The 26033-nt window shown below is 42.4% G+C and overlaps 2 protein-coding genes across 2 annotated transcripts; one reads left to right on the plus strand and one right to left on the minus strand.

Annotated features, from left to right (window-relative positions):
* The first annotated feature begins 2539 nt into the window (after positions 1–2539).
* Positions 2540–3585, plus strand: LOC139475421 (MARCO-like protein). The gene is made up of 2 exons (XM_071258634.1): positions 2540–2916; positions 2964–3585. Exons 1-2 carry the CDS (start codon positions 2540–2542, stop codon positions 3583–3585), a joined length of 999 nt encoding a protein of 332 aa, XP_071114735.1.
* A 14-nt stretch (positions 3586–3599) lies between these two features.
* On the minus strand, positions 3600–25165 carry LOC139474687 (uncharacterized). Its single transcript, XM_071257781.1, has 10 exons — positions 25079–25165; positions 20355–22038; positions 19678–19776; positions 18549–19142; positions 17484–17606; positions 14415–14585; positions 12615–12721; positions 11232–11442; positions 5498–5791; positions 3600–4741 (listed from the first exon to the last, which is right to left on the minus strand). The coding sequence occupies exons 2-10, from the start codon at positions 21958–21960 to the stop codon at positions 4236–4238; spliced, it is 3711 nt and encodes a 1236-aa protein (XP_071113882.1). The 5' UTR covers positions 21961–22038; positions 25079–25165; the 3' UTR covers positions 3600–4235.
* Positions 25166–26033: the final 868 nt, after the last annotated feature.

The raw sequence follows: 26033 nt of genomic DNA on the forward strand, positions 1-26033 counted from the left end.
GTCATCTGCACGTGGCAGCCCAGCAAGAGGAGTGATCAGTTGATTTACTTTTTTCTAAATCAACTGATCATTCCTTGCCATCAAAGAATCAACAGAAAATATGTTGATTGGTTAATCACTGTTATCTTACAGTTTGATTTGTCAAAAGTAAGTGTTTACATGTGTAGGTTTACTACAGCAGATGGAATATACTCACATCATGGCGTGAAGTGCCAATGTAAGAACAACATACTTTGTTCAAAGGATAAACCGATTATACGTTGAGTGATAGCTCATTGTCACGTGGGCTTTCTAGAGCTGACCTTTGAGACTTTAAACACCTAAACACCTGAAACTTAGTGATCAGTTGAGAAACGAAAACGGGTCATATTATCCTGAAATGCTGTATATATTCTAAAATATTTGATTGTTACAAAGACACGAGACAAGTTTCTGTGTACAGCTGCAGATGTATGGGATATTGTGCCTTTATGTGGATATTCACGGATACATTCCTCGAACAAGATAACTGCCTGATATTATACATATTACTTTGGTAGGTTGTAGTTATGATATTTGCATTTTGTTTTCATTCATTTGCTGTAGCATTGAACAGATTTATTCTTGTTCCTCTACTTTTTCGTCGGGAATTTCTTCAATGCGGGACAGACGTTTTCACAAGCCTTTTCGTTTGTAGGCATGCATATTTTATAGTTAATGTATAAAATGTGATTCACTCAGCAATTTATAAAATGTCTGATATTTCAGTAATTTACAAATTGACTGAAATATCTGTCCATTTATTTAACAGATTGACTAACTATTATTACGAGGTTCAAAAGGGCTTAAAACATCACAATAGACTAATTATGCTAGGATTAGAAGCCAAAACTATAGAAATGTACTTTGACTTGTGTTTTCTTTTAATCCTATCACTAGGTGATGAAATTAAAACATAAAAAATGTTTGGAATTCGTTATCATAACATCATAAATAGACAGATTTTTCAGTCAAATTGTAAAATAACTGAACATTTAGGTGTTTAATAAATTGCCTTATTGAAAGTTTTACACATTTTGACTATATAATATACACATGATAAAATGAGCAATGCTCAGGTGAAATATTTACTTTGTGTTGCAAGTCAAAATAGTGTACGAAAATCGCACAATACCAAGCAAGTGACTTCAAAACTTGTATTTCATTTTGTTGACCAATATGACCATATGCCCTAATACCATAAATGAAAGCGGCTATGTGCTTACGAATGGCGCAGTACAGGTCGTGAACTAGTCTAGATTTCTGCTCTATCATCTGGGTACTCACAGGGAACAAAGGCATCAACCAGTCCCGGGAAATTGCTGTATATCAGTGCCCCTTTAATATTAACAAAAATATTTTTAGCAAAGAATATTACTTTATTAGTGAATTATTGTTTGTAATGTAAACTTTATTGATAGATATGCACTTTTTATGATCTTTTTGACGCTTTGTTTGAACAGATGTGTATTTTGCAAATGTAACTATTTTATCGTGCATGATTTTCACAAATTCATGTCAAAAACTTTAATAACTTAAATTTAAAATTATTTCCTTTATTTGCACGTCCATTCAAATACAAAACTTAGTACAAATAATTATTGAAATAATTATTTTACCTTTTGTTATTATCAATACATGTTTATAGCAATATGGAATTGTTTGAAATTAATCTAAAGCTCAAAGAATTATCTGTAAATACTGTAAATATATTAAGGCCACATTGTTTAATCCTCTAGTGCTTTGTTAAAACATGGAGTTAGATATCTTCTGATCTATTGTATCTATTGCGCCATGCTTAATAGCATAACAAACTAATTATTGTTAATGATTTATTATTTATTGCTTGTGCCATGTTGATTTTATCTTGAATAAATGTTTGAAGATTTCACCACGTCTCCTTCCTAGTTTGCAGGTGGCTACATTCCTGCACTTATAACTACACACTTGCTGGAGGCAAGTTTGTGCACCATGTACACTCAGTACTTCATGTAACATACAAACACTTCTGTATGCAATAGTCAAATTTGAAATACAAATCTACAAGCATACTGTTACATTCAACATGCACACTGTCAAACATAACATTGATAGTAATACAACCAAGTACTTCACAATCACCTTGCCAACAATGAGTATTGTTTCAGGTTTTAACAACAGTAGACTCAGACCACAGATCAAGGAGCTCCCCACCTAAAATAAACTGAATATATTCTTCCCAGTTTCTACCAACTATTGAAATTAGAATGAGCTGCTTCTCTTAATTCTAAACATTTTGGTACCATGGCTGTTTTAGAAGTGCAAGGCATAGCTGTTCCCCAAAACAACAATGATAATGATGATGATACTTACTGCTGTAAGTTAAAATAGCAGTTTTGGGGCCACACAGTACTGACAGAATTAAGTGATTGATCCATTAGCATTAATCCTTATTTCCAATGGCATACATTCGGCACGGGTGGATCCAGGGAGCAGATCTTGGGGTGCAGATCCAGATGGGGATGTTAGGGTGCAGAACCAGATGGGGGATGTTGGGGTGCAGAACCAGATGGGGGTTGTTGGGGTGCAGATCCAGATGGGGAATGTTCGGGTGCAGAACCAGATGGGGGGCTGTTGGGGTGCAGATCCAGATGGGGAATGTTGGGGTGCAGATCCAGATGGGGAATGTTCGGGTGCAGAACCAGATGGGGAATATTGGGGTGCAGAACCAGATGGGAAATATTGGGGTGCAGATCCAATGGGGGATGTTGGGGTGCAGAACCAGATGGGGAATATTGGGGTGCAGAACCAGATGGGGGATGTTGGGGTGCAGAACCAGATGGGGGATGTTGGGGTGCAGAACCAGATGGGGAATATTGGGGTGCAGAACCAGATGGGAAATATTGGGGTGCAGATCCAGTGGGGGATGTTGGGGTGCAGATCCATTGGGGGATGTTGGGGTGCAGAACCAGATGGGGGGATGTTGGGGTGCAAATCCAGATGGGGAATGTTTGGGTGCAGAACCGGATGGGGAATATTGGGGTGCAGAACCAGATGGGAAATATTGGGGTGCAGATCCAGTGGGGGATGTTGGGGTGCAGATCCATTGGGGGATGTTGGGGTGCAGAACCAGATGGGGGTGTTTGGGTGCAGAACCAGATGGGGATGTTGGGGTGCAGATCCAGAGGGGGATGTTGGGGTGCAGAACCAGTGGGGGATGTTGGGGTGCAGAACCAGATGGGGGATGTTGGGGTGCAGAACCAGATGGGGGATGTTGGGGTGCAGAACCAGATGGGGAATATTGGGGTGCAGAACCAGATGGGAAATATTGGGGTGCAGATCCAGTGGGGGATGTTAGGGTGCAGATCCAGTGGGGGATGTTGGGGTGCAGAACCAGATGGGGAATATTGGGGTGCAGAACCAGATGGGAAATATTGGGGTGCAGATCCAGTGGGGGATGTTGGGGTGCAGAACCAGATTGGGGTGTTTGGGTGCAGAACCAGATGGGGATGTTGGGGTGCAAATCCAGAGGGGGATGTTGGGGTGCAGATCCAGATGGGGAATGTTGGGGTGTGGAACCAGATGTAGAACCAGATGGTGGATGTTAGGTGGGATGCAGATCCACAAGGGGGAAGTTGGGGTGCAGATCCAGTGGGAGATACGGATCCAGAGGGGACATGTGGGGTGCGTATCCCCCCTTTTCTGAAGAGTCAAAGTTTATGTATTAAGAAAAGATAGATACTGAGTGCCTCGCTCCCACACATGTAAAGCTATCGGGTGTTTTTGCTCGCAAATGACTTGGGTAGAGTGTGCATCCCCTCTTTTGTCAAAATTCTGGATTCAATTGTTTTGGAGAGTCAGCATGGACTGAATATGTCTGTAGTGCCCATTTCACGTTTCCTAGTGAATCAGATAGAATGTACAAGAACATCAAGATGATTGTCCCCTTGTATTCTGCAGCAGCAGGACAGCATATTACCTTACTTTCTGTCACTGGTACATATCATTGTCTAACATTTATAGTTCTCAGTCTAGTACATATCATTGTCTAACATTTATAGTTCTCAGTCTATTACATATCATTGTCTAACATTTATAGTTCTCAGTCTAGTACATATCATTGTCTTACATTTATAGTTCTCAGTTTGGTACACGGTGAAAGTGAGAAATATCCAGTACTTGAGTGGATCTCTCAGAATTCAACCAGTCATTGTCTTTCAGTGCACTGCAGCTGTGTGTCACCGGTCCTGCCTCTGATTACGGAGGCGTGCACATATACCAGTTGTGGTGTTCATGATGATGTTGTCATCACGCACGATATCGATCTCCACCTGTGGGTCTTGGTCCAGTGTGCTGAACAGGTTCTCCTCACTCCCCCCGAGCCCTTGGGTCCCCCCCAACTTGGCATTCTTGCAGCTCTTCAGGTGCCGGGTCAGGTGGTACTTGGAGTAGAAGGACTTGCCGCACTCGGTGCAGGTGAAGTTGCGCTCCTTGTTGTGCACCAGCATGTGTTTCTTGTAGTTGGCTAGCCTGTAGAAGACCTTCACACACAGGGCACAGGGATAGCACTTCTCCTTAGTGTGCTTCAGCTCATGAGACTTCAGGTCGGAGGGGCGAGCTATCTTTGCTGAGCAGAATCGACACTGCAGTCCCTCTCCACCTGTGTGGATAATCATATGAGACTGAAGATGGGCCTTCTGACGAAATGACTTGCTGCAGATGTCGCAAGTAAACTTCCGTTCACCTAAAACAAATATGACATTTATTCATTTTTAATGTTTTTTATGTTTTACTTGAAAGGAAAAAAGAATCCCAAAGTTCTATCTGTCATTTTAAAACAGGGAAACATGAAATGGTCAAGAAAAGAGGTCACCAAAAGAGGACCTGAAGTATCTGGATATGACCAGGGTCATGTTACTGCGAAATCTGATGTCCTTGCTGTTCAAGAGTAAATGTTACCAGCAATACATGTCTTGTTATCAAACTTGACACAAATAAACAACTCTCCCTGAAACCAGTTGATCCTTTATATACTACATACTGTCGGCTGACATTACCTCATCCATCCTCAACATTGGGCAGTCCGTATTGTGTATATATATACATCATGTGTACAATGAACATCTTGCAGGCATAACTCCCGTGTATTCTATGTATGGCTTAGTTCCCTATAGATTTAACTGTCCTAAAGTAAACTTAGAACTAAACGTGCAGGGCAGACTTCTCATAGAGGTATTTATTGTCACTGTTAGAATGAGCTGCAGTACCAGAATCCCATATGCCCTACTTTGTTGCAGCTGGATTTCCAACTAACAGTTAATCTGTACAAATTCATTGGCTTGAATTTCTCTTTTTGGTTTGACAAACATCCCAGAACTATGTGAAAAGCTGTCAATCCCTCATTTAATTATTGGCAACGTTTGGTGAAAATTCAAGCGAAAATTCCAAACTTTTATTTGTATCCAGAAGTATTTTCTAAACCGACTCCATCCCTCCCTACCTGTATGTATGTTCTGGTGCTGGCGGAGATTGCTCTGGTCGGAGAACTTCTTGCCACAGTGTGGGCAGGAGAAGGGCTTCAGCCTCATGTGCAGGGCCACCATGTGGGTCTTCAGCTTGGTGGTGGAGGTGAAGCGTCTGTTACACATCTGACACGGCCAGCGCCGCGAGCTGGAGTTGGGGTGGTCCGTCTTCATGTGTCTACTGAGGCTCTTCCAGTCACTGAACACTTTACTGCACACATGGCAGTAGGGACAGTTGGAGGGCCAGAGCTGGCTGGGTTTAGCTGGCAGACCTGTACATGATGCAGTAAACTGGGGTGAGCATGGGGGATAGCTCCTGCTTCAATAATATTATATATTAACAGCTAAAATAGTATTGTAAAACTATTGCAATAGTACTGTGAGGCTATGGTGAGTTTGTTTTTCTTCCCATAATGTGTACTTCCTCTGTGCAGTATTGTGTCCCTACGTTCTTCATACGAGGGTGGAGTCATATGTTCTGAGCCCCACATATGTAGCGGCCATAAAATTCCCGCGATGGGATTCGAACTACGGACCTTCTGATCACAGATCGAACACCTTGTCCACATGACCGAAGAAGTTAACTCCGTCAGCAAGCAGACAAGGTAAGGATGTCATCTGTGGGATGACTCCACGCCCTGCTCCATATGGAAGGAAGTAGGTAATCGGGAAATATTTTGTGGTGGACATTACAATCAATCTTTATTCATAAAGCAGTGGATGCCATAGGCCCATGCTGCAGTTACATCATTGCTTGAGAGAGTAACAGCATATACATTGGTACATTCATATACATTGTTCACCCAAGTGTCTTAGTTGCACTGATTGATTTACAAAAGTTGCAAGATTTGTAACAGTTTCTGGGGTATTTTTTAAGACATTAGTAACTTAAATTTAAATAATGTTGGATATAAGTAGAATTCTGGGGGTATATACACGCTCCTGAGATTGTCATAAGCATAAGTCGCATTGTGACAATGCCCCCAACCGCTTCAAAATTATAACATACATAAGTTTCCTAAATTTAAGTAAAGTAGTCATACAATATTTCTCCATGATATCCACATAAATTTGAGCTACAACACTTTTAATTGCTTTTATCTAAAACCGGAAGTTGTGATTTCATGTGTTGGACAATATAGAATATCTTCATAAGAAAGGATTTCAATTCAAAACCTACAGAATCAATAAGCAGTCCAGGCATGAAACAATATCCCTCCCTGAAATTTAAAAGTATTTTAGTGTATTGGTGGAACATTTTCAAGTCAAGTAAGTAAAGTTATGCTTCATGAGTTTACAAAGCTGCTACATCTGCTTCATCTTCCCCCTCCACAGAAAGTTCCTAAGTGTGCCTGGAGGTTGGTTTACTACAACAACCAATACAGATGTCTCTGATGTGTAACCATAACTGCCATTAGCTCCAGAGATGTTGGCCAATGAAGCTGTGTGTAACTCAGATCGCTCTTACCCAGCATTGCATCCGTGATCAGATACCTTGTGCAGGAATGAATGAGAAGGGAGACAGTCATATCAGTGTATTTCCTCATCTTGGAGTTGGGTTTTTGTGAGGCATAGCACTGACATTGTATTGGTGAATTCTTCAGTCAGGAGGTGATTGTAATGTGTATAGAGATTAGACATTAGACACTGAGATGTCCAATCAGAAGTGAATCTTATGGGATGCTCAGCAGGGAACACTTCCAAGAGAACAAACCATCCTCTTTCAGTCACTCCATTTCCTTAAGAGCATCCTTACTGACTTTATATTCTGAGGATCAAAGCCAACTAGATGCAGCCCTTGTCTTGAGGTAACCCTACTAAGCATTGTGCACACAAGTCCCTGCATAATAATATTGGTGTGTGTTTTTCTGTTGTCAAATCACCAACCATAGAACTGTATATGCTGCCTTGTGACTTGTGAACAGTAACAGCCCGTGCAAGAACACCAGGATACTGTTTTCTTTCCACTGCAACAAACTTTCTTTTGGCAATGAAGCATTTGACTGTAACAGCCTGTATAGGAGTTGCTTCCTTCAGGTGTGGAGGATTTCCTCTTCTAGCTTGCAATTCTTCATTTACATTGTCTGAATGAAACATACCCCCTGGTTCTTGAGATATTGCACAAAAAAGGATTGCAAAGTCTAAATCTTGAAATTCTCGCAATGACCTTGAAAATAACCTCATGGTCACCGAAATCGACTTGTGTCTGGACATCCTCCATATACACCTTGGTGCAAAATATGAATGAAATGTAACTGCTGGTTCTTGAGATATTGCGCCTACACTTTTTTCGGACGTACGAATGTACTGATGGTCGTGAATACTATACAAAAATGGTATTCATCCTTTATGTATCTTTGTTTGCATACATGACATATTGACATGAAATTTGAAGATAAAAAAACAAATCAGATGACAATAAAACCGACCGCCCAAACGCATCAAGGCAACGGCCATGGTAACCTGATGCACTTGAGTTCCATGCAAATTGAAATGCACATGCGTTCCCCCATTTCTTGCCCTATAAAAATCCTTCCAGATCGGATAACATTCATTCGTCATTGAATTGCTACCACATGCCAAGACTGACAAGAAATCAGCGACACCAAGCTCGATGCGTTTCAAGTCAACGTAATGACCATATACAGGCTCCAGCAATGGTATCAGACCGCCAGCACTGCACATGAAGTGGAAGACCAAGGGTACCACCCGACGTGAGGATCGTCAGATTGTGTGACAGCATCTTCAAGATCGCTTAGTTACTGCTGCGGAGACTGCTCTACAGACCATGGGGACACACCAGCGACACATTAGTGCAGACACTGTGCGTCGATGATTGATGAGCAGACACGTCCACTGTCACAGGCCACAGGACCGTCTTCGGTTGGCAACACAGCACCAGCATTGGCGCCACCAGCAGTGGAGAAAAGTCCTCTTCTCACACGAGAGCCGTTACTGTATCTCAACAGCAGATAGCAGAGAAAGGGTCTGGCGACGCCATGGAGACGTTATTCACATGCTTGTGTTGTTCAGAGAGACTCGTGGAGTGGTCCAAGCATCATGGTGTGGGGTGGAATTGGTCTTGCACAGAGGGTCGGCCCTGTGGTCTTCCAGAACATCGGTCGAGGGAGAGGCAATGGTGTCACAGCAGCTTGGTACATTGATCAAGTCTTGAGACCACACGCCATACCTCATTTGGAATGCCGAAACCATGAGTTTCGGCATGATAACACCCGTGTCCACACTGAGAGAGCAACAAGAGACCTGCTCCAGCAGAATGGCATCAGAACTATGCAGTGGCCTAGCTGCCCTCAGTCCCGATTTAAATCCCATTGAGCACCTGCAGGACGAGATTCAAAGACGGCTGAATGACGTCCGACCAATGGCCGACAACTGTAAGTGAAGTGCGTCAGGCGTTCCTCAGAGTGTGGGCTCAAGTGCCTATCGCCTTCATCAACCGCCTCATCCATTCCATGTATCGACGTTGCACAGCAGTCGTCAATGCACGTCGGAAACATTTCTCAGAGACCAGAGTTGTGTTTCACTTTAAGAATATTTGACACTTTAATTTCAACCTCGATCAGTTTTGCCAAGTTTCATCTTTTTAATAAAAAAAGTACTGCATGCCAAAATTGCTTGTAGGATGATTTCATTCAATATACAAACTCAGATTTTAAACTAGATATGTTACATACATGTCCTTGTTTCCACAGACATATCAAAACCAAATATTCAGATTGGAACAGTTTCTAGATGAGTGTCATATAAATACCATTTTTCAGGTTTGGATAGTATACCACCATTTTTAAAAACAATTTTCGATTTTTCTTAATTTACAGATAACTGGTGACTTTCACAGAAACATTCCAAAAACATTAACACATTTTTGTAAACCATATGCAGAATCTGCGAGAAGCACAAATAATAATAGAAATAGTTGCATAATATCTGGATGCATTTGTATCCCATGTTCACAGTTTGATTCGATTTGTATGGCTGACTCATTAATAAACATGGAAAATAATAGTGGACTTAACACACATCCTTGTCTTACCCACAATGGACAATCAAAATCTTGTGACAGATAATTGTATTCCCCCCTTTACACACTTACAGATGGATGTGACAGCATTTAGCATTTTCGGCGAAACACCTCTATGTTTCAGTACAAACCACAGTTTTGATCTATCAAGTCAGATCAAAAGCTTTTCTGAAATCAACAAATATGGCATAAAGCTTACCTTTCTTTCTTGATAAATGACACTGAATAATGGCTTGGGGGATCAACATGTTCATTACATTACAAGAACTGGAGAGGTATATTCACAAAAAACTTGCTGTGATCAAGTACATCAACTTGTAGAAAATGGGCTTTGACACCAAAAGCCTTCCATGAAGTTCAAAACTTGGGAAGGACTCTCCTTCCTATGGCAAAGTGATGAGGTGGGTAGCAGAGTGGCAGAGAGAGCCTTAAAGACAATCCGTCCTGGGTGGCCTCTCACATCACTGACATAAGTAACACCAGAAATGATCCAGAGAATTCATCACATGGTGATAACCAACCAGGACATGACTGAGCATTATGTTGCTATTTCATCGGGCATTTCCCAAGAGAGAGTAAATTCCATTTTCAACTTTGGCAATGAAGAAAGCACCAGCTCATTGTGTCCAAAGCTTCCGTTTGTTTGTTGTTGTTTAACGCTGCTCTCAGCAATATTCCACCTAAGTGATGGCGGTCTGTAAATAATCGAGTCTGGACCAGAGAATCCAGAGATTGAGTATCATGAGTATCGATCTCTGCAATTGGGATTGATGACATGCATCAACCATGTCAGCGAGCCTAACCACCTGATCCTGTTAGTTGCCTCTTACGACAAGCATAGTCACCTTTTAAGTCAAGCATTGGTTCCTGAAGACCCATTCTACCCTGGATCTTCATGAGTTCCAAAGCCTCTGACATCTGATCACATAGGCACCACATGTCTTGTGACAATCTAGCTCTGTTTGGTGCTGATCAAGAAAGGTTCTTGCAAAGATTTGTGACTATGTAGGAAATGTGGGTTGACCACTTCCAGCTTGAGTTCAAACAAGAATCAACAGTGTAAGCATCTGACATCACCATCACCAAGAAGGCAACTGTAAAGGTTATGGCCTTTGTGTTTTTGGATGCTGAAGGTGGACTATGTTCGAAAAGACCAGAGAATAAATGGAGCATATTATGCTGCACTTTTGAGGCAATTAAATAATGAAATTAAGACAAAAATAGGCTGAGTAAAGGTGTGCCCTTCCACCAGGACAATGCACAAGTGCACAAATCAGTCTTTGCCATGGCCACAATCCATGAGTGTGGCTTTGAACTCATTAAGCACCATCTTGTTTTCCTCATATGGCTCTGTCAGACTTCCAACTCTTCCCAAACATGACGAAATTTCCAGCCGGAACCATTTTGACTTGAACTATGATGTCATAGCAGCTGTGGAGAACTTAAGGAGCACTTCTATTAACGAGCACTTCTATGAAACTGGGAAAAATTCCCTTCAATATCGTTGTCAAATGTGTCAAATGAAAGGAGCTTATGTTGAAAAATAAATCATTTTCATGTCCTTAGGTCAAGTGTTTCTATGTGAGGCTAAGAACATATCAATCAAACCTGGTACTCAATTATTATTTTCATGACATTACGCTTCACTGTGCTCAAGCATGATCACTAACCTAAGAGTTTTGCGTAGTCTTTAGCAAACCAGAAGAGCATCTCAGACCCAGCCTCCATATCCTTGTTAGTTATGAAGAACAGTTCCGCCCCTCGCTGGTAGACCACTACATTCTGATCTTGCAGTGTTGGTGCCGGCTTTACGTACATCAGCCAGTTACACTCAGCTTCATCGCTTACATCAACCACACTGTGATGGTCACAGTAGAATATCTGAAATAGACAACACCATTATACATCAGCCAGTGACACGCTCATCACTTTCTTCAATCACACTGTCTCCCACCCATATATTGCATAAACATTTGTAAGACATGAATCTTTCTCGACAATGCTTTTATAAGCCATGTGTCTGTAAGCTCTGGGTCTTTAAGCCATTCATCTCTCTCTTAGCCATGCGTCTATAAGCCATGCAACTGTCTTTAAGCCATGAATCTGTAAGCCATGCGTCTATAAGCCATGCGACTGTCAGTATGTCTTGAGACTGTAAACCATGCCACTGTATTTAAGCCATGAATCTGTAAGCCATGCAGCTATAAGCCATGCAACTGTATTTAAGCCATGAATCTGTAAGCCATGCAGCTATAAGCCATGCATCTGTATTTAAGCCATGAATCTGTAAGCCATGCGGTTATAAGCCATGCGACTGTATTTAAGCCATGAATCTGTAAGCCATGCGGTTATAAGCCATGCAACTGTATTTAAGCCATGAATCTGTAAGCCATGCGGTTATAAGCCATGCAACTGTATTTAAGCCATGAATCTGTAAGCCATGCGGTTATAAGCCATGCGACTGTATTTAAGCCATGAATCTGTAAGCCATGCAGCTATAAGCCATGCAACTGTATTTAAGCCATGAATCTGTAAGCCATGTGGTTATAAGCCATGCAACTGTATTTAAGCCATGCAGCTATAAGCCATGCAACTGTATTTAAGCCATGAATCTGTAAGCCATGCGGTTATAAGCCATGCGACTGTATTTAAGCCATGAATCTGTAAGCCATGCAGCTGTAAGCCATGCAACTGTATTTAAGCCATGAATCTGTAAGCCATGCAGCTATAAGCCATGCAACTGACGTTAAGCCATGAATCTGTAAGCCATGCAGTTATAAGCCATGCGACTTTCAGTATGTCTTGAGTCTGTAAGCCATGCGGGTATAAGCCATGCAACTGTCTTTAAGCCATGAGTCTCTAAGCCATGTCGTTATATGCCTTGTGACTGTAAGCCATGCGTCTTTATATAAGCCATGCGACTGTCAGTTTGTAACAAGTCTGTAATTTGTGCATATGTAAGCCATGTGACAGTCTGTAAGCCTTGAGTCTGTCAACCGTGTCTGCAGCTCATGTATCTGTAAGCCGAACACATGCACCTGTAATCGACTCACCTTCCAGGTGAAGCTGCTGGTGTAGGTGTAGGTGTCTTCAGAAACTATCTTCCCTACAAGGGGACCAAACTCTGTCTTCTTCAATATCTTCTCGTTGGCGAAAACACCTGCAATATTAAGAAAAGGTGAGGCCTAAAAACCTTGTGGTTCCGATTACCTCACCTACCTACCCTAAACAATGCTTCCAACCTAATGTTCTTTTGCTATTAATGAACTTGATTGACATTTGTTCTGCTGTTTTCTCTTCTGCCAGTTTCCCAATAACAATGAAGCTTGAATAACTGCATGTATTGTCTGCGTCAATGAACATTCGATAGCTCCATGCAGTGATGCAAGTATTCGGTTACACGAAATGACTATACAGTGAGCAGTGCATTGAGTTTACAACCTTCTCGCCTGTGAACTCTGTCCTGCATTACCCTCAGCCTTCCTCCGAAGGTCATATCCTGTAGAGATGTCAGGTTGCCTAGCAGAGACATCCACCACCTCAGCGAATTCTCGGGTTGAGTTGAGATTGATCGGATCATCTTTACAGTCTTTGTCGAATCGATCCTCTGGTGGACATAGATATCCTCTGTCTAGCTGGAATCTTGCTCGGATGTATATGATGTCTTGGACCGGAGTGATCTCTGACTTGGCTGGGTTGAATAGGAAACCTAGGTAAGTCATAAGCTGGACCAAGAATATCATGTTCTGATGTAGCTGATTTTTCCCTCGGTCTGCCGTTAAGAAGATAACCATGGATAAGAACTAGCTGGAGATGGGCGAACTTGATGACTGGCGCTGTAATTCTGGTGAATAGGATGGTAGGATTTGGAATTTGTAGCGTCAGCCATGACTGCGAAGCGTAGATATTTAAAAAATGATGGGATGTGAAAATAAGCATCTGTAAGATCTAGGCTGATAAGCCAGTCTCCCTTCTTCAACGTTGACCGCAACTTGCGTATGGACTCCATCTGGAGTTTTGGAGGCGACACCAGACATCTCTTGTTGAGGGTCTTTAGATCTATTATCATCCTCATCTCGATTGTGTTCTTCTTCGGGACTAAAAAGACTGGTGAGCAAAAACCTTTGGAATTATTTGACTTCTTTAGTTCCCGAATGGCTCACTTCTTTAGTAGTTTCCTGACGGCCAATTCTGCAGCTTTTAACTTGGCACTGGTCAGGTGAAACCTACAACCCATGGCGTGTATGTTCAGGCTCAGATGTTTCCTGAAGTGTAGTTTGTAACCGTGAGCCACGACGTCTAGAATGACCTGGCCGTGGTCCGTGGTCCATCGGCTGGCCGTGTGGCTCAGCTTGTAGCCCTTGTGTAGCATGGCCTGGTGACCTACTACCAGGTGCTAGATTGTCACTACTACTATAGTAGGTGTTGACTCTAGCACACACAGGAAAAAGTGAGGTTGCCGCCATTATGACATCATGGCTTGGGTAGTTATGAGACTACTTGGCGACAACTATTTGTGTGTAATTGACAGTGAAAAGGACGTCTGTTGAAAATCTGAAAATTTTAGTCACTGTAATTGAAGCCAAAATACAGGATTTATGGCAGATAGAGGTAGAGGTTTCGTAGAGAAGTAGTTTTTTTCAGATGATATTTTTGTGTATAAAGCTTGTATCATCACATCACTCCATAGCACAAGCCTTCAAACTATGACCTGCCACATCCTGTGTCTTGCAAATATTGTACAAAAATCAAGGCTTATCACTCAACACATGCAGCAGCTTCTATGCATAGAATGATCTCTCATTACAAATATCATTTACATCCTGTTGAGTAACCATTGAAGCCATACCCACCCAGGTTGTTGACATTGTCTGCAGTAATCTTAATGCGGGAAGTCTGCAGGATCAAGCATGTTGGCAGTGTCAGCTTGGCTCGAGGTAGCACTGGTCTGTCAGCTACGTAGGTGTAGTTCATCTTATGGTAGGTGCATCCGTTCTTGTAGCTGTTGTTACACTCCACACAGTCTTGAACAACAACACAGGTCAAGTTCTTACACCCACAGACTGTAACAACACACTCAGTCTCAGGTCAGGTTCTTACACCCACAGACTGTAACAACACACTCAGTCTCAGGTCAAGTTCTTACACCCACAGACTGTAACAACACACTCAGTCTCAGGTCAAGTTCTTACACCCACAGACTGTAACAACACACTCAGTCTCAGGTCAAGTTCTTACACCCACAGACTGTAACAACATACTCTGTCTCAGGTCAAGTTCTTACACCCACAGACTGTAACAACACACTCAGTCTCAGGTCAAGTTCTTACACCCACAGACTGTAACAACATACTCTGTCTCAGGTCAAGTTCTTACACCCACAGACTGTAACAACACACTCAGTCTCAGGTCAGGTTCTTACACCCACAGACTGTAACAACATACTCAGTCTCAGGTCAGGTTCTTACACCCACAGACTGTAACAACACACTCAGTCTCAGGTCAAGTTCTTACACCCACAGACTGTAACAACACACTCAGTCTCAGGTCAGGTTCTTACACCCACAGACTGTAACAACATACTCAGTCTCAGGTCAGGTTCTTACACCCACAGACTGTAACAACACACTCAGTCTCAGGTCAAGTTCTTACACCCACAGACTGTAACAACATACTCAGTCTCAGGTCAGGTTCTTACACCCACAGACTGTAACAACACACTCAGTCTCAGGTCAAGTTCTTACACCCACAGACTGTAACAACACACTCAGTCTCAGGTCAAGTTCTTACACCCACAGACTGTAACAACACACTCAGTCTCAGGTCAGGTTCTTACACCCACAGACTGTAACAACACACTCAGTCTCAGGTCAGGTTCTTACACCCACAGACTGTAACAACACACTCAGTCTCAGGTCAGGTTCTTACACCCACAGACTGTAACAACACACTCAGTCTCAGGTCAGGTTCTTACACCCACAGACTGTAACAACACACTCAGTCTCAGGTCAGGTTCTTACACCCACAGACTGTAACAACATACTCAGTCTCAGGTCAGGTTCTTACACCCACAGACTGTAACAACACACTCAGTCTCAGGTCAAGTTCTTACACCCACAGACTGTAACAACACACTCAGTCTCAGGTCAAGTTCTTACACCCACAGACTGTAACAACACACTCAGTCTCAGGTCAGGTTCTTACACCCACAGACTGTAACAACACACTCAGTCTCAGGTCAAGTTCTTACACCCACAGACTGTAACAACACACTCAGTCTCAGGTCAAGTTCTTACACCCACAGACTGTAACAACACACTCAGTCTCAGGTCAAGTTCTTACACCCACAGACTGTAACAACACACTCAGTCTCAGGTCAGGTTCTTACACCCACAGACTGTAACAACACACTCAGTCTCAGGTCAGGTTCTTACACCCACAGACTGTAACAACACACTCAGTCTCAGGTCAAGTTCTTACACCCACAGACTGTAACAACACACTCAGTCTCAGGTCAAGTTCTTACACCCACAGACTGTAACAACACACTCAGTCTCAGGTCAGGTTCTTACACCCACAGACTGTAACAACACACTCAGTCTCAGGTCAAGTTCTTACACCCACAGACTGTAACAACACACTCAGTCTCAGGTCACTACACAGGAAAAGGTCATACACTACACAGGTCAGGTTCTTACACTACACAGGTCAAGGTCTTACACTACACAGGTCAAGGTCTTACACTACACAGGTCAAGTTCTTTCACTACACAGGTCAAGGTCTTACACTACACAGGTCAGGTTCTTGCACTACACAGGTCAGGTTCTTTCACTATACAGGTCAAGTTCTTTCACTACACAGGTCAAGGTCTTACACTACACAGGTCAAGTTTTTTCACTACACAGGTCAGGTTCTTACACTACACAGGTCAAGGTCTTACACTACACAGGTCAAGGTCGTACACTACATGGGTCAGGTTCTTACACTACACAGGTCAAGTTCTTACGCTACACAGGTCAAGTTCTTTCACTACACAGGTCAAGTTCTTACACTACACAGGTCAAGTTCTTACACTACACAGGTTCTTACACTACACAGGTCAAGGTCGTACACTACACAGGTCAAGGTCGTACACTACACGGGTCAGGTTCTTACACTACACATGTCAAGTTCTTACACTACACAGGTCAAGTTCTTTCACCACACAGGTCAAGTTCTTACACTACACAGGTCAAGTTCTTACACTACACAGGTTTTTACACTAGACAGGTCAAGGTCGTACACTACACAGGTCAAGGTCGTACACTACACGGGTCAGGTTCTTACACTACACATGTCAAGTTCTTACACTACACAGGTCAAGTTCTTACACTACACAGGTCAAGTTCTTACACTACACAGGTTCTTACACTACACAGGTCAAGGTCGTACACTACACAGGTCAAGGTCGTACACTACACGGGTCAGGTTCTTACACTACACAGTTCAAGTTCTTACACTACACAGGTCAAGTTCTTTAACTACACAGGTCAAGTTCTTACACTACACAGGTCAAGTTCTTACACTGCACAGGTTCTTACACTACACAGGTCAAGGTCGTACACTACACAGGTCAAGGTCGTACACTACACGGGTCAGGTTCTTACACTACACATGTCAAGTTCTTACACTACACAGGTCAAGTTCTTACACTACACAGGTCAAGGTCGTACACTACACAGGTCAAGTTCTTACACTACACAGGTTCTTTCACTCTCCTGATAGTCATTCACACAACCAGGAACTGCCGATACTCAGACACCGCCACAGAGACCACCCACTCTTCATGAAATCTGCACAGGTTCCTGAGTTATGGGGCAGCCCCTACAAGATAGACCACTACAGATGTACAATTGTAGTGTATTTCAGTGACTCCTACTCACACAGTCCCGATAGTTTAGGTGTGTTGTCCAGAGCTGGCGGAGGTTCCGTTGTCTCCTTGGGAGGGAGGGCGGCTCGATCCATGTCTGGGACATCTGTTGGCTGCTTCAGCAACATGTCTATCACTGTCAACAACATCAACAACAAGCATCATTGGGATAGTTCTAGATTATCTTGTCTGGAAAGTAGCTGGAGGCCTGTGTACAAAATGTCATTCCTGTAGCATGTCTATGTCAGTTGTACTGATTGTATTTGTAAGACCTGGGCAATACAAGGAATCCGTGTCATTGAGTTGTTCCTGTAACATGCCTATGTCAGTTGTACTGATTGTATTTGTGAGACCTGGGCAATACGAGGAATCCGTGTCATTGAGTTGTTCCTCTAGCATGCCTATGTCTGTTGTACTAGGAAACACGAAGAATCTGTGTCATAAGACAAACAGACATCAAACGATGTAAAGAAATTAAGTATGTGAGATATATTTAATGCCGCTTTGAAAAGTCTTCCAGTTACATCAAGGGAAATCAACTTTATATGGGAGGAAAGGCTGAGGGGATGCAAGTCTCAGATGTTGACCCACGAGCACTGGTATGGATGCTGACAAACTAAGAAACATAATCAGGGCAAACCTGGATTTGAACCCACAGTCATAGGTTTCTGGCATGCCCAAGGGACGCAACTGTGCACAGCAAATTGTGGTGCTTTAGACAACTTAGCATTGAGAATTAAGTATGAAAGTGAACAGGTCCAAGTCATCAGAGCCTAATTGTTAAAAGTAAAAACTAGAATCAAATACTATTGCAGCAAACCTCAAGGATACAGGACCCCACTAATTTTGAACTCTGTTATACCATTTACAACTCTACACTGGAAACGCAGTGTAATTTATTTGTTTGAAATGTTACATTTGAGACCCATCCTTTTTCACATTTAATATACATGCAAACACGTCACTTGTTAATTATAAACGGTAGTCAGTATTTTAATGGAATGTAAATAGATGTCTAAGAACGGTAATAGTTCAGTGCTGACACAAAGAAATGTCATGGTGCTGTGTGGATGCTCACCGGACATGTTGGCCAGGGTGAAGGCCGGGGCTGCTGGCTCTTGCCCCTCCACCTTGTCTCGGCCCTGGGGGTCATGATTTAGAGGCACCACAGTGAGGGGACTGGTCAGGTACAGACGAGTAGTCAGGTTCTGACTGGCAGGGTCGGAGGGAGACAACACACCAGATGTCTGGAAGTGATTGGACAGATGCATCATGGGGGAGAGACTGCTTGGGGGTGGAGCTGGGTAGTTCTCCCCGGACACCTGCGTGGAAGCACCAGGAGCCACAGACACATGAGCAGACATGGAGTTGGCTATCAGTGATGACTGGTCATTAGATTCCGGCAGGTGACAACCAGACTGTCGTAGAAGGTGCCCCGGGGTCATCTGCTGTGTGTCCACAGAGGCGAGTTGGGGGAAGGATGGTGATGATGTGCCCTGCGAGCGGGGAGGGTTGAAGACAATCTGACTTCCAAGAGAGGTGACTAGATTGTGGTGAGTGAGAGACTGGATGAAGGGGTGAGACAGGCAGGTCTGAAGGGACTGTATGTCACTGGCAGCCAGAGTGGAGGACTCCTGTGTAGACATCACTGGCATTGGCATCGGGAACTGAGCTGGACACAAACATCACAATGATTAGTAGACATCACTATCACATCAGTGGGAGTTGTTTATCGTACAATAAAACACAGCACAGAGAATATGAGGGGCACAGCTCTGAGCAGTTTATTCTCCCTGCAGTATTTTATTTACAATAAACAACTCCCACTTGTCGTTTCTTGAATAGACCTTGATTATCGATCATATCATTTAAACTGGGGGCCCCCATTTTGTTTGAAGAAAATGAAAGTGATATGGGAGGTGGAATCTGATTGGTCAAAAGGAGGGACATACAAGGGACATAATTTGTAACAGCCACTGGTGGCCCCTACGATCAAGACACAAAATTCCAGCCTAATTTGGCAAGGGTGGAAACTGCACTTTTTACAGTCAGTTGGTGGGATACACTGGTGTATGATACTCTGGGGTTGAAGTCACCATAATATACCGCACACCAAACAGACACAAACATGAGTAAGATCATAAATGGCAGAGCAAGCATGAATATAGTTGAGGTGAGCTAACACATGGATTATGTGACGCCCTTACATGAGAAGGTGGAGGCAGCCTGGTGGTGGTCACTGGGCAGTGGCTGTCCAGTGGTCGGCTGTGAAGGGGTGTCCGATACCTCAGGTGCAACTGAAACACCTTGACAACACACACGTTTGACAAATTACACTCCCAAATGCAATGATATATGCACCATCGATACAGATATAAACATGATAAATATTGTCAGGTATTGTTTATGGTCAATAAATCAATCTTGAAATTAAGAATCCATAAAACAGACTTTTGTGGCATTGAAAGAATTTCATTTAACATGAATGCCTCTTAGGCCGTAATAAATCAATTATAAAATTCTCATCTGGCAGGTATAGTTAATGTACACAAATGTTGTGAACATTTTATTTATACAATTGTTTAATAAAAAAATGCCTGTCGCCTCATATAATTTATTGAGACCATAATAGATCCTGGTCCAAGACACAAGAATATATAGAGAAATACTAATCATTGCCCATAGCCCATTAAAAGATCACCAACTAATTTTCATCTTGCAAACATACCTGAGGCTTTTTTCTCTACAGACGTTTTCTTGTAGCTGCATGACTGACTTTTCCCCTTATCATTAACATGATGCAAGATACACACAAGTCCTTGACCATCTTCAAGACTAGCTGATTGTTTATGAATTGATGATATAATTTTTTATATAGACATACCTTGGGTTCCGACAGGCAACATTGTCTGTGATGGTGTTGCAGCAGACACAGCGGAAGATGTCACCACACTTGCTGCCATGGTTACAGGACATGGCAGTGTGTGCTGAGGGTGCACAAGTGACCCCGAAGCTGGAGCAGTAGACGAAACTGTGTTGATAATGTGGGGTAGCAATGTAGAGTCCATCTGGGCCACGGACTGAGAGGTGGCAGCACAGTACACAGTGGCCCCTGACAACACTGCTGTCACTGGGATATTGCTGCTGGGTGTAGGCACTGTGTCGGGGCGTTTTTGTGTATCTGGCAGTATTCTCTGCAATACTGGAGAAAAAGGCAATGCAACGGAATTGCCACAACTAGATGCTGAGTTCATGGACGACAGAATGTTCTGGTTGTGGACGATGTTCGTTGGAATCGCTTGAAAGATGGTGGATGTAGGTGGTGCTGGTGCTATAGGGACCACATTCTGAGACGGGTTGCCAACAGAGTTCGTGGCTGGAGCCTGTGAAGATACTGATGACTGTAAAAGGGGCAGGCTGGCAAGAGCTGCCACCAAGTTTGCTGGGAAGTTTAGTGAAATAGCCTGCTGAAGAATGTTGTTAGGAAGTGTGGTTGGCTTGACAGTGGGTGTGGGTTGGAGAGGAGCGGAAATTGGAGGCTGGCTGTATGCACGTCTCGACTCACTGACACTGTCGTATGTACTAGTTGGCTGGAATGCAGGTCGAAGAAGTGAGCTGATGGGTACAGTGGTTGTGATATATGTTGGCTGTGCATTGTGGGATGAATTCTCAGATGCTAACACTGAGATCTGAGGAGAGCTTACATCACACGTCAGCTGACTAGAGCTGGGAGCTAAAGTAGCAGACAGTGAAGACACAGAGAGGTCACATTGAAGATTGGAGTTCTGTGCTAGGGAGCTGATGGTGTTTGAATTTGCAGTGTTGTATCTCAACTGGGTGGAACTGTGGCCCAGGTTCTCCACAGAGAGAGATGTCTGAGAGCTTGATAAATCACATTGTAACACTGAGTTGCAGTCCCCGGCAATGAGCTGCATTCCATGAAGCTCTTCATTTGGAATTAGAGATTCTTCCGAGCTCTGTGCGTGAGGCATTGTTGCCTGGAGCATGCCAGACTCTGTGTGGTGAGACATGGATTGTTGAAGCATGCTTGATTCTGTCTGGTGAGAGAGAGATTGTTGAAGCATGTCTGACTCTGCCTGGTGAGACATAGATCGTTGAAGTATGTCTGATTCTGTCTGGTGAGAGAGAGATTGTTGAAGTATTTCCGATTCTGACGGGTGAGAGAGAGATTGTTGAAGTATTTCCGATTCTGACGGGTGAGAGAGAGATTGTTGAAGTATTTCTGACTCTGATGGGTGAGAGAGAGATTGTTGAAGTATTTCCGATTCTGTCTGGTGAGACAGAGATTGCTGAAGAATATCGGATTCTGTCTGGTGAGACAGAGATTGTTGAAGTATGTCGGACTCTGCCTGGTGAGACAGAGATTGTTGCAGCATACTCTCCTCATGTTCTGCCTCTGCTCCATTGACAGGCAGCAACATGTCGGTGTGTGTTGTGTCATGACCAGTTGTGGCAAGTCGATCGCTCATTGTCTAATCACATACCATCTAGTGAAACTCAGGTACAGGGCAGCATACTCATCACGCCTCCTGTTGTTTCAGACATATCTGAAAGATAACAACAGATGTTTCAGACTAAAGCTCCATCAGAGTATGAAGTATGAGTAGGACTCAACATGTACTAGCTAGCAAGTAGACATGTCCTAAAACATCTTCATTTTGTACACCTTAAAACTGGAGTTCTTAATTTGTTTCAGTAAAGTGTACTATAGGTACATCATGGGTATGGGAATCTCACTTAGACATTGTTAGGACTAATACACAAATTTGGATGACCTATAAACAAATTTAGATGACCTGTACAAAGGTCTAGATAATCCGTACACAAATTTGGTGGACCCGTACCCATGTATTTTCATATTTGTTGCATTTCTAACAAGTTAGTATAAAGTATGATAATTTTTTAATTTGAAGTTTACACGATATACGGCTTTTCCATTGGATGAGAGGTCGGTCACATGACCGCGAAATTGACGTTCATAAGTGTATGAACGGCACAATTTGACGTTCATACGTTTTTCACGAGACCATGTTCTTGAAATGACATACACACTGACGGACTACTTCCACATTCCTGGAGAAACCCCTTGGAATTCCCTAGCACGAAAACATGCATAAGCGTTCTTTCTGATCATTTAGAACCTTTATTCTTGGTCTCAGTGTTTCAGTATACATTGAGAAATGTCAGAGAGCATGACTGCATGATTGTTCACGAATATCCTCGCTACAGCCCATCCTAATGAACAAACGAAGAAATGCACATCTAAACTATCGTAGTATCGACTCGATCCGTGCCTAGGCTGACATTGACCGTCTCCAGCAATCTATGAATTTACCTCCGTGTCTGTTTGACGCATCTTTTTTCACCTTTCAATGATCGTTCGGTTGATCAATGATGACTAACACATGTAACCACCACAGGTTCATTTAACTTCGGAAATCTCTCCCGTCACATTTATCATGTCGGCCATTTTGACGTCTTGTAGTTGATATAAATGTATTACGACATGCTGTCATTGTGACTGACTTACTGAGGTAGTTCTTTACAGGCCTCTCTCATCTAATGAGGATATGATTTAAACACGTGTTGCGTAAGATGTTTCTGAAGAGTTGTACATCTGTACGCCCATGTCACCTCTCTTTTTGATGAACTATTTTACTCTGTGATACAGCTGGTTGTTGTATGGCTGTCAGTGTAAACATATAGTTACACGCAAGCTCCGACGTTCATAAAGTTTGACTCTCACTCTATTAAGGTTCATACTCCAATGAACTCACACAATGTGAAGGTCAATTCTTAAATGTTCGAAACCAGTTAATCAGTATATATTCATAATTATTTAACCACAGCACTAACTAACACTAACATATTCTAGCATATGTTTTGGGCACTTTTAATTTTATACACTTCATAGACATTTTCATACCAATCATTAGCAATTAATTAATATCAATGGTCTGTGCCCTCTTCCTGGGTCCCGTTCCACAAAGCGATCGTAACTACAATCAATCTTAGAGACTTACGTCTATTATAAAATCGTCTTAGCTAAAGTTTACGCCCGTTCCACAAAGCTATCTTAGGGCAATTGTAACTTTACAAGTTCTTAAGTAGCCGATTTTAACAAAGATCGGAATCTTCAGCCAAGTTTCCCTAAGAGTGGCCTCCCTTGGTCATGTTTAGCAGACGACGCATTGTCGAAATATGGCCGAATCGCAGACCTCTGTCGGCGTCAAACACGTTCGTCGCAGCAATTTTTCAGCAAGCGAGATTGCTGTCCTTGTTGATGAGGTGGCTTTTCACCACACGACACTGAATTCCTCATTCAGCTCTACCGTCACCAATAAGCTGAAAGGCAGCATATGGGAGGACATCGCTAACAAGTAAGTGAGCTGTGGACTGTCAGAATGTTATCTGATATAATAATAAGTCAACATACGCCATCTTTGTTGTTATGGTACAATATTTAAGATCGATTTTAGCGATCCTAAGTTGGTCCGGAGCAACTTAGCATTTTGATCTTAACTTACAACTCTCTTAGTTAAGATTGCTTTGTGGAACGGGCGGCCTATAGGATACCAAAATTTAAGATCGCGTACTTAGTGAGTTACAATCAACTTAGCCCTAAGATCGCTTTGTGGAACGGGGCCCAGGAGCCTTGTTACTAAACAATATGGCTTCAGAAACAATGTCTGAATTGCAAACATGTTTAATCAACATTTTGCAGCAGAGCTGATACCTTTCAGAAGCGAATGGAAGTACTAAACCGACTTTCCAGGAAGTTATTGTCTCACGATAACATCAGATCAATAAAAGCTAATATTCTTTAAAATCATAAAAATTTTACAACTATGCTTTTTGGGTACGTGTCATCAAGTTGATTAGGTATGGGTGGATGCGGGTAAAACTTATCCAAACTCTGTGTGGGAGTCCGCCAAAATATACAAGGTGTGGATCTCTCTGGGTTCAGATTGTCCAGTTCCCTTTGTATCACTGATCATTCTCCACTTGGGTACCATAATTTTGTAACCAGCTCTTATCCTGCCTAGCTAAATGTACATTGAATTTTCTTTAGGCATAGTATGCAGGTCATCTGCTTGCACTCAGCACAATCTGTTACATTCACAAAATACTGCTTCAAATGTGCACAATTCTATGTGTGCATGGTATATGAAAAAACAAACATACAAACCTTGGTATATGTTATTATACTGAAATGTACCCTGACCACAACGTGATACACGAATGTCGACAACAGCCCTACAACTGGCATGAGATCTACACTAGATGTATACAACCATGGTAATATTCAGGAAATCTGTAATGGAACAGCATCCAACTCTCCGTGCCAATGGTGTCCCACAAGAACAAATGAATGTAGACTCGGATTAAAACACTCATGCATTTCAACCACAATTTTGATCTATGTGAGAATAAGTTAGGTCATGTTTATAAGAATAGGCCATTGGGTGATTGACAGAACGCATCTATGTCTGTGATCGATGTTTCTCCACCATCTAGGCACTAAACAACTGCAGTTCCCAGACATCGCTAGAGACACATATAAATGGAATTGTAGTTAACACAAACCTTGATAATACTTTTCACTTTATTTGACGTTGAATGTTCTTTGGTTGTGATGTAAACACGTTATGTTAGTCCTCATCGCGAAACATCAATATTTTTTTAACTCCGCTGGCACAAGAGTTCCCGAACTCGATCGGAATCCGACCAAAACGGCACTCTGTGAAACGTTCACTGAACAAAACGGCAACTGGGATTTCAGGTGAACACGAAACAGAAATGTTTTGTCCATGACCGTTTGGTTTAAAAGACATTCTAAATGAATACCCACTTGTCTCTCCAAACAAGGTGTTGTATTTCACCAGAACGAATTGCCAGCTATGTGGATGTGTTTTGTTACACATGGGCTTCAAAATACCAATACAAATGTATTCGAGAAAAAGAAAATAACACTCACCTCTACCAAGGTTCTAAACAAGTAAAAAATGTAGAACTGAGTTGAATGTATATTGGGTATATTGGGTAATTCATTGGTTAATACAGCCTACAAGAAACCATACTTAAAAGAGGCGCACATACAATAATGTTAGTGAGCCATAAAGCGGGTCCACTGCCTCTGTCTATACATTGTACTTAGCTTCTCATTAAGGTTCTCATTAAGTCCATAATACACTTTTAATTCACAAACAAAGTAATGTCACTGTGAGACTTATATAAAACACGCGGGGACTCTTAATTTGCCCGACACCTAGTCGATCTCCCAGACACCAGAGAATATATCAAGAAACGAATACAACTCAAGTCTTTTGAATAATTTGGCAAATCTAGACTGCCTCAGCCCTGAATTAAGCATAGTTCTGGGCTCCTCTTGGATTGTATTTTATATTTCGTAGACATATATTTTTAAATAACATTACTACCTTTCTGAGACTAAAAGTTAGTCTATACCACAGCATGTGTGGGCGTGTACCAAGGAATTACTTCCAGAAACTCCTCACAGCGCGAAAGGTCTGTGAACGTT

This window comes from Haliotis cracherodii, unplaced genomic scaffold, assembly GCF_022045235.1.
Source record: "Haliotis cracherodii isolate W230 unplaced genomic scaffold, xgHalCrac1.p SCAF_3, whole genome shotgun sequence".
In the NCBI taxonomy this organism is placed as follows: Eukaryota; Metazoa; Mollusca; class Gastropoda; order Lepetellida; family Haliotidae; genus Haliotis; species Haliotis cracherodii.

Coding starts and splice junctions, on each gene's coding strand:
- LOC139475421 (XM_071258634.1), top strand. CDS start 2,540: ATGGGGGATGTTGGGGTGCAGAACCAGATGGGGGTTGTTGGGGTGCAG. Junction 2,917..2,963: donor AATATTGGGGTGCAGATCCA/GTGGGGGATGTT, acceptor GTTGGGGTGCAG/AACCAGATGGGGGGATGTTG.
- LOC139474687 (XM_071257781.1), bottom strand. CDS start 21,960: ATGAGCGATCGACTTGCCACAACTGGTCATGACACAACACACACCGAC. Junction 19,143..19,677: donor GGCTGCCTCCACCTTCTCAT/GTAAGGGCGTCA, acceptor GTTTGTGTCCAG/CTCAGTTCCCGATGCCAATG. Junction 11,443..12,614: donor CCAGCAGCTTCACCTGGAAG/GTGAGTCGATTA, acceptor TGTCTATTTCAG/ATATTCTACTGTGACCATCA.